Source organism: Manihot esculenta, chromosome 17, assembly GCF_001659605.2.
Source record: "Manihot esculenta cultivar AM560-2 chromosome 17, M.esculenta_v8, whole genome shotgun sequence".
In the NCBI taxonomy this organism is placed as follows: domain Eukaryota; kingdom Viridiplantae; phylum Streptophyta; class Magnoliopsida; order Malpighiales; family Euphorbiaceae; genus Manihot; species Manihot esculenta.
The window spans coordinates 31,100,702-31,116,630 of record NC_035177.2 but is presented as its reverse complement, the minus strand read 5'-3'; the positions used below and the strand labels follow the sequence as shown (position 1 = coordinate 31,116,630).

The following is a 15,929-nucleotide window of genomic DNA, read 5'->3' as shown; positions in this document are numbered from 1 at the left end:
TGAAATATTATAAATATTTAAGCAAATGCAAAAAGCTGTTATTCATAGAAACATTAACTTTTCAGTATATAACTAGTACACTTTCACCTAAACAACACTTAGCTCATACTTGATCATGCTATGCCAAGATTACAAATAAAGCAAAGATAATAAACCAAAAAGGACATAATTTTCTGATATTTGTGGCAGCAAAAATGTCACCGCCATCTTCACTCCTCATTGACATTTTTGCCAGAAGCACCAAGGCTCCTCCTCAATGTTTCAAATCTGACTTTAGGCAATCTTTTGACTAAGAGATCAGTAACTTGAACTTCAGACTCACAATGAATGAGTTTCACTTTTTCTTTTTCTTTTTTTCTCTAATAAAATAAAATTTGATCTTGTTATGTTTGGTTCTACCATGAAAATTGAGTTTTTTGTTATTGCTACAGCGACTGATTATCATAGAAGATCATAGTAGCTACTTCTGCTGTAAACTTAGCTACCACTTCCTGCTTTCTTAAACTTCAGCTAACAGCTCTGAACCAATTGAGAACATGAACCTGAGGTGCTCTTTATGTGATCAACTGAGCCTCTACAATCACTACGTGTATACCCAAGAGGTGAAGGTATCACATTTCTCTCCTACATATCTAGAAAGAGAAATTACCTTTCTCCATATTCTATTTTTCTTTGTATTTAAAGGACAAGAGGTGAAGGTATCACAAATATAGTGGCAGTGGTCAACGTGTATCACTAAATGATATTCCTTTGTATAGTGGTGGTGGAAGAAGCAAAAATCACGACATCTTGGACTAATATGCATCTTAGAAGGAGTTTTCATGGAAGCAAAAGCTATGGGTAAGTGTAAAATAGAAATAATATAATTATTGATAAAAAAATTAAATATATGAAACTCCTTTAAAATAGAACTCTGCACAATCAAGGTATCTGGAATCGAGAAGAAAATTTATCTTTAGAACAGGTTAAACTCAAGTTGGACAACTCTCTCAATTTCAGAATGAGTATTTATAAGAAAATTATTGTTAATCTACTACAATCCAACATATTTTCTTTATGTCACGAAATTTTTGACCAATTAGTAGGTGAAAATTTCTTACGAATGAACTGATCAAATTATTATTGTATAAATATTATATTTATCTTTATTTTCTTATCATATAAAAAAATATTACAAAAATAAAAAAAATATTATTCTTATTTTGAGTTTTAAAATTTATATTCACCTCTTTTAAATTTATTAATTTAAACATCAAAGTGAATGTCATATATATACCAACTATTTCATTTTTTTTTTTTTATAAATTTTACTCGCAATACAATTCCATTCCAATCACCTCATTCATTTATTTTTTGCAACATCAGTATATATAAAAAAAATTATAAAGTAAATATTAACTTTTCATTCCACTTAATTTATTTTATAAGAAAAAATTTAAAACAATTTTATTACACCGAAGCAAGATTCCAATTTTTCTTAAAATGAAATTCTTTTAAATTAAAAAATTTTCTTACTGTGGATCGTCCTTTCCATGCAGTGGAAGGAGCAGCTTTGATATGACTTTTAAATTAATTACTTAATTTTTTATTATAATAATAAATTCCATTCTATTTATTGGACATAATAAAGCAGTTTTTCAATCCCTTATTCGGAATAAACCAGAAAAAATTGCATTGAATTATTAAACAATCATATATAATTATTTATTTTAAAAAATTTAAATTAAAAGGAAATAATTTTTTATTTCGAATATGTAAATTTATATAAAAATTAATTAAATAAAAACAAATTTTTATTTTTTTATTAACAATTTTGTAACCGAATGAATCAATTTTTTTTAGATATTTTGTTTATACAAAATTATGTATAATTTATTTTTTTTAATATTAAAATTGAGATGATATAGAAAAAAAATAGTTAATACTCAAAGTTTTAAGCTGATAACAATTATTAATATAAAAAATATAAAGTTTTATCAATTTATATTCGATTAATAAATTAATAAAATAATTTAAACTTTTTATTTAACAAATCTTTTCGTAATTTATTTATTTTAATATATAATTTCTAATGTAAAAGCGTGACTGTAATTAACAAATAGATATTTATGTTATAACATTTTGTCCTTATTTAAAATATCTAATTTAAAAAATTTCAAAACAAATATTTTTTTAAAATTTTTATGTTTGATAAAATTAATAATAAATTTTATTAAAGAAATCATTTCACCTAACACTATTTATATTAAAATTATTTAATTAACACTTAAAAATTCTTTTCTTTTTCTCATTTATTATTTATTATTAATTAATAATTAATTTTTATAAAAATTATTTTAATTTAATATTAACCATTAATACTTAATATATTTTTAATTAATATTAAAAAATATTTTAAAATATTTAATAAAATTTAATATATTTAAAATAAATATAATAAAAAATTATATTTTTATATATATAAAAAAATAAAATAAATAAAAATTACGAGAGAAAAGCAGGGTTAGAGTTAACCGACAACAATGAAGAGAGAGTCGTTGAGGATCAAGTTTTTTCCATAGTTGTAAGGTATAGAGCACATGTGCATGGGAAATAAGCGTCTCACTAACGCATACGCATAGCGTGACGCACGTTTGACCAACAATTTTTTAAACACAAAATATTTCTATCACGTCTCCTCCTCAAACCTCTTCCCATTAGTATGCATACGGTTGCTGCTCATTATTTCTACGTTATCATCCTCATCTACTCCTGTGTATTCTTTTTTCAGTTGCTTTCACCGTTTCTCGCAAATCAGACAACTTAGTACTCACACTCAGTGCGGAGCAGGAGCGTTTTCTTTAGTAGGATACCAGCTGCGACTTGTGGCACCTTGGCACCTTCATCCTCCTTCAAAATATTTTTTTATCGCTTGCCATATATTTCTTTCGTTCCTGCTCACAGTTATTTCTTTAAATAATAACTGTTGCTCTATTTCATTAAAAAAATTTAAATTAATAAGAAAAAAAAAGAAAATATATTTATTTTTAATTTATGTATCAAGGTGTTGATATTTAAAAAATTCTATCGTGTGGTTCCGGTGAATTTATCCATATGCATTTAATATATATATATTTATGTTATGTTACACCGTCTTTAAATCTAAAATATGCAGCGTTGAATCAACTATTTAATTTTAGTCAACCTTACGTGCTTATCTCTTTCTAATTACAACCTTCAGGCCGCCGGCCATGTGAGCCGTTAACCGTGGCACAAAGATCGGTGGCTGCTCTGATTTTACTGGTCTTATTTCGTACTGCCTGAGAATCGAAGCCACCACGTACTTCATCTGGATGAAAGCCATCTCCTTCCCAAGGCACACCCTTGGTCCTGCCTGAAAGATTGGATATTTATAAGCACACATCTTCTTCAGTGAGCTTCTCTTTTCTGGTTCAAGAAACCATCTCTCTGGTTTGAATTCTAGCCGATTCTTGCCCCACAGTGCTTCCATTCTCCCCATCCCATAAGGGAAGTAAGTCACCCTGTCTCCTGACCGGACGGGAGTATTGTCCGGCAACAAATCGTCGACAACGGCGTGCTTTGAGTCCCAGGCTACTGGTGGGTAGAGCCTCATTGATTCACAGAGACACGCCTTCAAGATTCTCAACTCCTTCAACGACTCGTAATCTAGCTTTGTTTCTTTAGTAAATTGTATCTCTTTCACTACCTCTTCTTCTACATCTGGGTGACAAGAGAGCAGCCAGAAGAGCCATGTCATTGCTGCTGAAGTGGTGTCTCTCCCTGCCATGATGAAACTTATCATCATGTCTCTTATCACCTTCTCTTCATGGCCAGCCAATATGAGCCGAGAGAGAAGATCTTCAGCCTGATTTTCTGATCCTTTAACTATCATCTTCTCTCTATTAACAATAATCTCTTCCACATATTGATGGACTTGTTCAACTGCTTCTTTAAGCCTTTTCTCAGATCCAATCCCAAGCCATCTCTTCATCTTCCAGACTACAAATAAAGGAGCAGCTCCTCGCCTCGCGCATATCTCCGACGCCATGTCAAAAGCTCTTGCAAGAGGAGAAACAGGCAGAGAAGGATCTAAGCAACACCGATCAATCCCCAACGAAACCTTACAAATCATATTAAATGCGAGCCGTCTCAACAATTCTTGCAAGTCTACCACCTCTCCTGTTTCTTCTAGTGACTCCAAAACCGGCAACAACCCTTTATCTACTTCTTCTTCTAATGTCATCATGAAGAACTCTCGCAGAGATTTAGCTGTGAATTCATGGCTAGCCAACTTGCGTTGTATGTGCCAAAGCTCCCCATCAACATTGAATATGCCATAGCCGAGAAAATCTCCAAGAATCTCAGTGAAAGGTTTGCCCTTGGGGAAATTATTAAAGTTGGTTTTGAGCATATATTTAACGTTCTCCGGGTTAGCAGTAACAATAGTTCTGCGTGCTCCAAGCCGTTCCACAACAATGGTGTTGGTTGCTGATTTTGCAAGCAGCTCAGTATACCAATCTAGAAGACGATTCTGGTTTTTGTAGAATGAAATCAGGCATCCAATTATGGGATAGGTAGGCGGTCCGTGGCCGGAAACTTGCCGGAATTTGCATAAAATTACGTTGAGAATGTAGAGGAAAGGGATATATAGCAAAACGGAGGATATGCAGTGGCATGTAAATAGGAAAATGGAAGTTGCCATCTTGACATGCAGAGAGCAGAAAACTTAATGCTATTTATAATATCTATAGTTATGTGAAGATCTGTGAATTCAAAACACAAAAATTTTTCATATAAAAAATAAATAAAATTTATATATTTGTTCTTTGAAGTAAATTTTTTTTTAGTAAATGGATTTATTTGAAAGAAATACCAACATGTGTTATATACAGATAATCTAAATTATTATAAGAAATAATAAAGTAACACTTATTTAATTAATCCCCTTCCATAGGCTGTGGCCTTTTCTCTCTCTCTATTGAATTTTAAGTGTTAATCAGTAGTTTTACTTAAAAAAATTAAGTGTTAATTTAAGAAAATTCAATATTTTCGAATGTTTAATTCTTAAAAAAATAATAGTGGGTGTTGAATTTTTATAATAATCAGAAAAGCCTTTGTTCACATGAAAGTTCCTATGAATAAAATAAGGAGATATTATTGGACATGAACTATTTTCCTGTCACCTTCCTCTCCACAAAAAATATAATTATTTTTTTACCTTGTTTATTTTTAATATTAATTCATGTCTGAAAATTTTCTTGAGATGGTCCACACATATATAAACGTGACAAAATTTATATAATTGCAATATAAAACAAATAGATAAATAAATTTATCGACTTGCATACAAAAGAGAAGTAGTTGTGAACAAGTACCAACGATTTTATTAATGAAAGTTATAATATTATAATAATGTCGAAAAAAAAAAAAAACAATTCACCACCTCCCAAAAGTATTGAATGTATAAAATTTATTAATATAAAAAATAATTTATGCTTAATAAGATAATTTGAGTGAAAAATATATTAAAAAAGGCTAAATAACTTTTTTTATTTAATTATATTAACTCATAATTATCTTTGATTCTGAATGCCTACAACTTGGACGAGAAAAATGATGATTGATTAACTGGCCAATCTTTCCACCACTTGTTACTCATCTTTCAACTTGTTCATACTCTTTTTCTTTTAATAAAAATAATTAGTTCTGAATAAAATTTGAAACTCGAATTTAATAAAAATATATTAATAAATTTATATATAATAGTATTAATAATATTTTTAAATAATAACTCGACCATAAACGAAGACCTGCACCCCATAAACAACCAGAAGTAGAGATCCTGGAAGATGAAGATGACACACATCCGACTCATCAGTAACCAACCTGACGTGGCTAACGAACTGCCGTTTGCTATGTTTCTTTCCTCTTTGTTTTCTTTTACTGTAAATGGAACATTCCCAATGCTTAGTCATGCTTCTACAGATTTAGATGGCGGTATGTAACAAAAAGAATTTGATAGAAATAAAGAAGATGAGGCAATACTTTCTGCTCGTATTTTTATTTGGTAAAATTGAGTTTAAATATAGCAATATCGACTATTCTGGAAAAGTATAAGTCTTATATACAGCACATTATGTCCGGCTATCGTTACAATAAAAAATATATGAGTTAAAAGAGAAAAATTTTTTTTGTTATTTTGCACGGTTGGCGCGTCTTTTGGAATGATCATCCGACCTCTTTTGTTAGCTGTCACGTCATCTGGAATAGTCGTCCGATCTAGTTTGCATGAGAAGTCGTCCGACCTTGAGTAGTTGTCTGACCTGGTCTATTGGAGAAGTCATTCGACTTGATCTGCTAAAGCCGACCTGGTCTATTGGGAAAATCGCCCAATCTGGTCTGTTGGAGCCGACCTAGTCTATTGGGGAGATCGTCACCTGGTCTACTGGAGTGGTCGTCCGACTTGATTTATTGGAGAGGTTGTTCAACCTAGTCTGTTGGATCCGACCTGGTATACTGGAGAGGTCATCGTCTTGTTTGCTGGAGTGGTCGTTCGACCTAGTTTACTAAAGAGGTCGTTTGACCTAGTCTACTGGGATAGTCATCGGACCTGGAAGAAAATGGTCGTCCAACCGATCTGGCACGTTAAATACTATCAGGCTCCCCTCAAAATGGATACAGATATCGAAGGCCCATCTTGAATAGATGTTCATGAAAAAACATAAAGGTCGAAGGCTTAATAAGGAGTTCGGCAAGCGGATGTCAACAAGGGATGTGCAAGGTAGAAATGAATTCTTTTGTGAGTTGTTCCCAAACCACGTGATAGTCAATTTCAAGATGCTTTGTGCGTTCATGAAAAACAGAATTCGCGGTAATATGCTCGGCCACCTAATTATCACAGAAGAGATACACAGGAAGAGATATTTATATATCAAAATCTCGAAGAAGATAACTTATCCATTTTAATTCACATAATGTTGTGGCCATACTTATGTATTTTGCTTTAGCAGAAGATCTACTAATTGTGCATTGTTTCTTTGCTTTTCAGGAAATCAAGGATAATCCGAGAAAGATACAGTAGCCTGTGATAGATTTTCGTGATACGGGGTAGGAAACCCAATCAGAGTCGCAGAAAGCTCTGAGTTGTGTGCCTTTGGAAACAGAAAAGAATAGACTTTTTTACGGACACCATTTTAAATAATAAAGGACTGGAATTGCTGCATCTCAGTGAGACTTTCTGAGAGATTGCGTGAACTGACTGAGCTGCTGCATGGCAAAAGTAACATCAAGTCTAGTAAGACCAAGGTAAAACAACCTTCCCACGAGTCTTTAGTTTTATTTTGCGTGTTTAATGAGCTCCCCTATCTCATTATCCAGTTTGATGATTCTTGGTAGTGGATAGGATGATACTTTCGAGTTGGTCAGACCGGTGTCTTGGATAACGTCTAAATTGTACTTCCATTGATTTAAAAATATTCCTTCTTGAGATCGGCTGATCTCCATCCTAGGAAAAATTTAGCATATCATAGATCTTGAATTGTGAATTGTTAGTGAAGGAAATGTTTGGCATGCAAAAACTGTTATTCATTTGAACCTGTAATTAAGATATCATCAGTATACACAATTAAAACTGTAAATTCATTTTTTGCTTGTTTTATGAACATATAATGATCGAATGAGGACCGTTTGAATCTATAATCTTATAACTTTACTATAAATTCATTATTTCATTGCCTGTCCGCTTACTTCAAACCCATAAAGACTTTTAATTAACTTGCACATTTGTCTCTTTTTTGCTCTTATATATCCCTCTAGTGAGCACATATAGATTTTTTCATCTAAACACCCATATCAATATATATTGTTTACATCGATTTACATACCACTCAAATTTTGCGGCAATAACTAGGAAGTATCTGATAGTTACCATTTTTGCCGCTGGAAAAAAAACTTTCATGATAATCAATTTCAATTTTTCTTAAGTATCAAAATTTTAATATGATTTCAATTTGATCTTTTACTATTTTCGCTTCGGTTTAATAAAGTTTTTTAACTTTTAATTTCTATTCAATTTGATTCAATATATTTCACAATTTTTAAAATAAATTTATATAATATTTTTTTATAAAAATTCATACTTAAATTAGTATTTAAGTCTTAGGATACAAAGTTAAAAATTAGAATTTAAATATTACTCTTGTAAGGGAGCAATATTATAGGCATTGAAAATAATAAATGGTGTAATAATTAATGATATTTGATAAAAAGATAATATCTAAATTTATATAAATATCTATGATTATATTTTTTATATCAAATAATAAATTTATTATTTATTTATAAATTAATTAATTTCAAAAAAATAATCAACATAATTTTTATTATTAATTATAATTTTTTAAAAGTTAATATTGATAAATATATAAAATTTAACTTAATACGAGATACTATTTAAAGATAAAAATAAATAATATCAATAAAAAAAGATTTTATTTTAACATTTGTTAAGTTTTATTAACCTAATCCAAAAAATTAAAAGATTTTATATTAATGTTTTATTAACCTAATTCCCAAAATTAACATTTAATCCTTAAGAAGGGGAAAATGTCAAAAAAGTTAAAAATTAATTTTGTGACCAAGTTATTAAGAAAAGATATATGAATAAAAGTTAATAATAATATGTAAATTATCCGTAATTGCAATATAATTATAATTTTAATATATATAATTATGTTCAAAATATATAATATATTTAAAAAATTACAGAAAAATATGAGTTTCATATACATCCATTATAATTTTACATTCCATTGGGCAAAACGAAGTCGATGCACACTGACTAAATTACATTATCCCATGCCTTTTAAAAAAAAGGTAACAATTAACCAAAGCAGCATTATTTAACATCATAGTTCATTGTCCAACAACTGAGATCCAGCTTTTCCATGGCTCTCCATGTCACAAGTTATTTTTATCAACATAGACTATGATAAGTGAAGGGCAGCAGTAGTACTAATGCTCAAAGGTAAGATATCTCTATACATACGAGAAATGAAAAGTCCAAGCAACTTGGCAAACCGCACTGTCAAAGCAAATGGGATGTTATTCTTTTGGGTCTAGATTGATTCCTACTGTATAGGATTTCATAGGAGCTTACTATTGTTTTCAACTATAGATCCATATAGACCTAATCTAGATAAGTTTTTGTTGTTATTCTAGTATTTCATGGATATAAAAAACAGAACCTGATCACGGTCTACATGTTTGAGTAACCAACTTGAACTTTAACACGATGCCATGAAGTGTTAAGTATCCCTCTCAAATTCCAAATATCTAGTACGTTTTCAGGTTGGACATTTGCTGCTGAATCCACCTGTCCATGATATATAGAAGAAGTCATGGATTGCAAAACTATAGGTAAAATAAAGAGACAAGAATATGTTTTAAATAGAGCGCCCTCATTGCAAAGGGACTAATTAGTAAACTTTATACAAAACTAAAAATCAACTAATAAGTTTTTTCAAATTACAGAAACTAAAGGGTAAAATACTTAAAAGACTAAAACTAATGGAATGCCTAGTTAGTAGATTTTTTAAAACCTTAAGGAAGTTTTAATATAATTTTCAAAATTGAAAAACTAACTAATAAGTTTCCCATAATGTAAAGACTAAATAGTAAATTTTACATTACTTAATTACTCAAACTAAGGTCTAATACACATGAAATTCCAAGGTATTGCCGGTGAGAAGCTCTCCGGGCTTAGTGAGTAGGTCAGATTGGACCAGAGCTTTGAAAACCATGGCTTTGGCATAATCTTTAGCCTTAGGAAATCATTGCACATAATTTTAGGTACTTAGAAGTCATACAAGTCATGCACAAACATGCAAATTTCCAAGTATGCATCAAATGCAATTGATGAATTTGAGGAAATAAGAGTGTAAAACAGAATTACAACGAAGACGATTGTTATAAAGGTACATACTGCTTTTGCAACAATCTCTGTGCTGTGTGGCACATCAACTGTGACCTCAAACAGTACCCAGGCCCATTTGTCACTGCTCGTGTCTTCTGCGATACAAGGGACACCAGTCTTCTGATGTCTGGAAGCTTCCACCCAGGTTTTGCCACCATCAACAGACACATCTATTCTCTCAATTCCTCGGCCACCTCCTGATGCCGCATATCCACTGACCTTCACCTGTAAATGTATTGACATATGAAGACCAAGATCATCTGAACAAGGCAGAAGAATGTATAGTAGTCCAGGTGATATAGAACCATAATAAAAAGACCCCAAAAAGAATATAAAGGGAATAAATTACACTTCAAAATTTCAATTTCAAATTTTCAATCATCCCAAACTAGATGATGCTAAAAGAGTCACAAGAACACTTAATTGTATACCAAAAAAAAGCCTATTCTAATAACAAGTTGAATACCAAAAATATCTTAAATAACAAAGATAACCGAAAGTGACAGAACTTTGTTTTGTCTAAAATACATAGTCCTAAAATACCTCACTAAGTGCACATCTAGTTCAAAAAGGCCACTCATACAGGAGGACACCTAGAATGTTGGAAACTGTGCATTGACAGAAATAATCTGAGAATGGAATAAAACATGTCATGGGAATCAAAAGTTCAAGATGTGAAACTGAATATGATGACAAAGAAGAATGAAGGAAATACAGCAGATTATGTTAAGCCATATAATCACTCAATGCTGCATGGAATTGGAGCAAATACTGTTTCAACCAAGACAATAGTGCAAGCTTTAGTAAATTAAAGATTAACCATGTTAAAAGTATTGAGAAATCCATTAAGATCTTTAACAGCAAATGCAACTAACCTTCCCAGGCTTTACTGCAGTCACATCCTCCAAAGAACAAATTGCACACTGTCAATCATTACACTCATACACGTGAGAAAATTAATTATTGTCTAGAAAAATAACAGTTCTGACTTGATTATTAATTGAGGCCATTTATCACTGATTGTGCTGAAAATGAAAATTAAATGCACATAAGAATTAGACCACCTTCCTTTTTCCCATATATAGCATTTCGGATCCAATTGATAAAATAAAACAACTCCAAGGGTCATTAACTTTTCATTTTTGGCCTTAAGAGATTCTTCCACATCAAAAATACAATATCATAATTATTAACTATTCTATGAAGCATTCCAATAATTATTAATGTGCCTTTGTTGCAGATATGAAGACTCCACAATACATATCCACTATAGACATATTGCTAACTGCTAAAAAGGGGAGTGATCTTTTTCATTATTGCAATGTTTTATTGTTTCTGTGTACATTTTCTATCAGCTATTCTTAATAAATTTGAAGGAAATTGAAAGTAGTCCGTAAATGAACCTTCAGCTTTTAGGAGTTGGAAAGAGGCTTAGAACAACAGAGTCATGTTGTACTGTTATAGGTATTTGGTTGGAGAGATGGTTGATTCTTTAGAATCAAAGTTTTCCTTTGGAGTTATTGTTGGTTAAACAAAACACCCTAATTGGCTTATGGGTCTACTTCACAGGCTTCTAAATGAGTGCCTTTACCTTATTAGAGGGTGGAGTCATTTTATCAGTTCATTTATTTCCAAATAACTTGTATTCATCGAGAGGAAGATACTTTATCATCTAGTATCCTCTCTCCTTTTTTTTAGTGGGGGGGGGGGGGGGTGAGGAGGTGGTGTTCATTTCTGTAATAAACTACCCTTTTTATCCAAAGAAACAAATGAAAAATCTTTGCAGCAACATCAAGCATATACCTGGACAGGAAAATCCATTTGTGGCCTCCTTGTAGACCAATTGATGTTATCCCAATTCACTGATGGGGGAAACATTTTGTAGTCTTTTTGCATAAAGAAGCCCTAAAGACAATGATGTAAAATACAGCGACATGATATGATGGTTTGAAAAAGAGTGGAGAGAGGAGAAAAGGAAAAAAGAAGTGAAGTTAATTTAAGATATAGTGTAGTTATTTTCACAGCACAGATCACTCTATCCATGCCCTGGGACATGCAGCCGTTAAGCTGTGGAAAGAAGCCACAACTAAAAAATAAAAATAAAAAATAGAGTGTTCTTCTTTACCTGACATTCTTCTGCAATTATGTTAATGGAATCCAACCATTTGACAGAACGTGCACCTATAACACCAGGAACAACCACTCGCAGCGGATAACCATGATCTCTCTTTAGAGGCTTTGGCATGATAACAAGGAAATGAACTGATGTCAGAATAATTCATGATGAAATTATTTCACTGGAAAAAAAGTTTACCAAACAGAATAATTAAGATTAAAGTACATTCACAAAATATGATCTCAAGGTTAAAAATTTTAAAAAAAAAAACAGTGAAAATGTCTTCATCGACCTGTGATACTGTTCACATGGAAATAACTCAATACTGCTCTAAAAAGCCTTTTCTGGGAAGTGAGGAAAAAAAAAATTAACCGGCTGATAAGAACCTATACACTGCAGTTTAACATGTAACCAACTAGGCATTGCAGATGCATGGTCTCTGAAATTACTATCAATATGATAGGACCAAGTATTGCTTTTCCCCTCTCTTTAATCAATTTCTAAAGTATGTACAATGGAAACATCATTATGACCGCAATGACACCAATACATTTAGAGATGTTGAATAAATTAAATTAGAATAACATTCCATTCAGTGATGGACAGTTTCCTGACCTCCCCATTCATCTCATAAGCAAGTAAAACATCAGCTTCAGGACTCGTAGCATGACTCAGCGGTATTGATGCCTTGTAAGGGCCCCCATTCTCCTCCTACATTTTTATAATCACATAACACATAAAGGAGATTATGTAACAATCATCAACTGAAACACAAAGATTAGCAATAAAAATATAAAAGCTTTAAAAGGTGCTTCAAAGGGCCAGTTTTAATACCTTACACTTATCAATGCTTACAAATTCGACATGTTTTCCACCTGATTTTGTGGTACTTGTCCACTTGGCTATCCCAACAAGTTCAAGAACATCTGCTAATTTGGCACCACCCCAGACAGCTGAAAGACAATACCCTACATCAGAGATACTGTAAACTAATTTCCATAAACTTCTGGTCCCTCAAGGACACAAAATGTGAATATTATGGTACATGGAACCAGAGTAATACGAAACAAAATATGCTCAGGTGAATGTCATGCAGAGAAATATGAAACTCAATATGATCAGGCGAATGTCTTTTGCTGCAGTGCAGACAATCAAAATTAAAAGAGTTGCTTATTTAGACAGAGAGAGGACAATGAAAAATGCACCATTTGAAACAAAGTTAACCCCCACGACCAATTTGCTTTCCATATGGAAAGATTAGGAAAAAGGGGGAAAAAGAGAGGATACCAAATAATCCCAAAATCTCCTCTTGCTCTCACCATTTCAATCTCTTTAATTTGGAAAAAAAAAAAAAGGAGAGAAAAATGCACAACATTTGTGACAAAGTTACTTATTCACCCTTGAGAATAAAACTCGATCAATGTAAAAGATAGCATGGATGATGGAACTGCAAACTTGATGCTGCATTTTCTTTTTGCTCATTTTCACTTCACCAAAACATAGAAAAAAGGATTTCCCCTTAATTTGACTTCCTCTTTTCTCCATACAAACGGGAGGAAAGTAAATATTTCCCTTTCATTTTTGCTAAAAAACAAACAGATTTATGCTTTATATGCACCAAATGTATGTAAATACATCAAACTTAATTACAGCCCCAACATGGAGAAAAACAAACCATTTCCTATAGCAGAAACATCCCAGCCAACTCCTTTTACTTCTTTGACATTGCTCATGGCTGTCCTTCTGTTACCAGCACACTGTATCGTACATAGAAATAAAAGGAACGTATCAATGCTACGAAGTTAACAATGGACCTGAATCACCGTTCTACTGCATAAGTTGATGGAACAACTCCAATTAATTAAAACGAAAAGTAGATTAAATTTATATGTATGTTCGAACACACCTGAAGAGTGGCAGTGACAACATATTTTGGAAGCTTCCTGTTATTATCATAATAATATAAATTCCCATCCCAGAAATTTAAACCACGCTAATACACAACTAACTGATAAATAAGAATGAACCCAAAAACTCACCAGATATCTTTCATAAACAGCTCTATGGGGTTATCAATCAGACCACTCATGGAAACAGAATAGCTGCTTAGAAAAACAGATGGCAGGTTCAGCTAAAAGTGACAGAAAGATGAAATTTTTTTAATAAAAGCAGAAACGAAATGAAATGGGCATATAACCTATCTATATCATCAACAACTGGTATTGGTCCATGATTTCTCTTGAAGAAGAACTCCACCGGCGTTATATAAGAGCTAACCAAGGCCGAACGAGGTGGCTCAGCATTAAAAGGTTGCTGCACAATTTTCAAACAGCCGCACACATAAGGGCTAATAAGCAAAAATCCATAAGAGCTAACCCATGAGCTCTCTCTAGAAAATTATCAAAAGCTAAAAAGCAAACATCCGGACACATAGGATCACAAAGCAAAAGAATCACAAGTTCAGATGAATCCAGAAGGCAGAGAATAGAAGCTGGCCTTGTAATTGATTCTAAGAGAAGGATGACGAGGTGGTTCCTGCGAATAATCCGAGGGTCCTCTAATTCCAGGCATTCTCAAAAGCTTCTCTTCAAATTGAAAACTACTAATAGGAGAGATAGTTTGGATAAACTCTGGACGACAATTGTGAACCAGTGTCAGTAGGAGGCGACAGACATGGCAACAGAATCAGACAACATTCGTCTGTATATATTCCGAGGTTGTTGGTGGCGCCGGGGGTGGTGACGAGTTTTGCTGGGGTTTAGAGGATTGGTGTTCTTGTTTGGATTGGTGGTAAGTACTAAGCAGTATTAGCCTGCGTCTGTGGGCGGGCTCCAAGAAACTGAAAACACCGTCAAAGCCAAATCAAACTAATTTAATTTAATATAAATCGGTTAGTTTTTCTTTTTATATAAATTTCGCCAAAATTTTAATTTAATTAATTTTATTCAAAAATAAAATTCAATTTTTTTAAAAGTAGAATTGTTTATAATTTCCAAAACTTTATTCAAATTTTTTAATAAAATAAATTATTTTAAATAAAGTCTCCAATTAATATAAGAGTTTAACTGTCTAGTCTCTAATTTTTCTACTTTGACTGATTGGAAGTAGAGCTCGTTAAATGGATTGGCCTATCAAAACAAATTAATGTTGTAAAATTTAATTAAACATATTTTATCATGTAATTCCTGTATCCTTCATTTAATTTATGAGTTTGCAATCTGATTTTTAACTAAATTAAAATAAAAAAATGAACAATTGAATACCTTTTCTAGTCGAATATGATTAATAGTAAAATCAAATGGATACTACTATTCAATTTAGTTGATAGGTTCAAGCCAAACGGCCCAAGCCTTCTCTTTTAAAGTCCTTACCGAAATCTTCCCACATAATAAAATTAATTATATTCCACCATCATGTATTTTTTTATAATTAAGTCTATTAAAATTAAATATTATTCTATTTATGATTATATTAATTAATAGTTTATAAGAAGAATAAACATTTCATGAACACTTAAATCTTTATTAATATAGATGAAGTATTTTTGTAATAATCAATTTTACATTGACTAGTTATTGAAAATAATAATAACATATAAAATAGTTAATTAAAACTATTAAATATATTAGATTAATTATTTTGGATTAAATACAAAATGGATCTAAAAGTTATTTATGAATGATAACGTGAGATTCAGCAGCATGTCCAAATGTGGATACTTATGCAACAGTTCGATTCAATAAATTGATCATTGATACATGATTGAGTCCTTCCATATTTGATTTTAAAGAAATGGATCTGTAACATTTTTTTTATAATTAAGTATGTTAAAATTAAATA

General features: G+C 31.6%; 2 protein-coding genes across 3 annotated transcripts; both read right to left on the bottom strand.

Moving 5' to 3' along the window:
* Nucleotides 1-3,084: 3,084 nt before the first annotated feature.
* LOC110605550 (cytochrome P450 94B3) lies at nucleotides 3,085-4,702 on the bottom strand. The gene has a single exon (XM_021744171.2). It carries the CDS (start codon nucleotides 4,700-4,702, stop codon nucleotides 3,194-3,196), a length of 1,509 nt encoding a protein of 502 aa, XP_021599863.1. The 3' UTR covers nucleotides 3,085-3,193.
* A 4,058-nt stretch (nucleotides 4,703-8,760) lies between these two features.
* Nucleotides 8,761-14,944, bottom strand: LOC110604946 (sulfite oxidase). 2 transcript variants are annotated; one of them, XM_043952289.1, is made up of 12 exons: nucleotides 14,586-14,942; nucleotides 14,287-14,402; nucleotides 14,129-14,191; nucleotides 13,996-14,032; nucleotides 13,765-13,846; nucleotides 12,924-13,042; nucleotides 12,705-12,800; nucleotides 12,099-12,209; nucleotides 11,777-11,878; nucleotides 10,849-10,896; nucleotides 9,983-10,198; nucleotides 8,761-9,373 (listed from the first exon to the last, which is right to left on the bottom strand). In XM_043952289.1, exons 1-12 carry the CDS (start codon nucleotides 14,658-14,660, stop codon nucleotides 9,257-9,259), a joined length of 1,182 nt encoding a protein of 393 aa, XP_043808224.1. In that variant the 5' UTR covers nucleotides 14,661-14,942; the 3' UTR covers nucleotides 8,761-9,256. The 2 variants fall into 2 exon arrangements, with proteins under 2 accessions (XP_043808224.1, XP_043808225.1); XM_043952290.1 differs by lacking the exon at nucleotides 11,777-11,878 and having other exon boundaries at nucleotides 14,586-14,944.
* Between the last annotated feature and the right edge of the window lie 985 nt (nucleotides 14,945-15,929).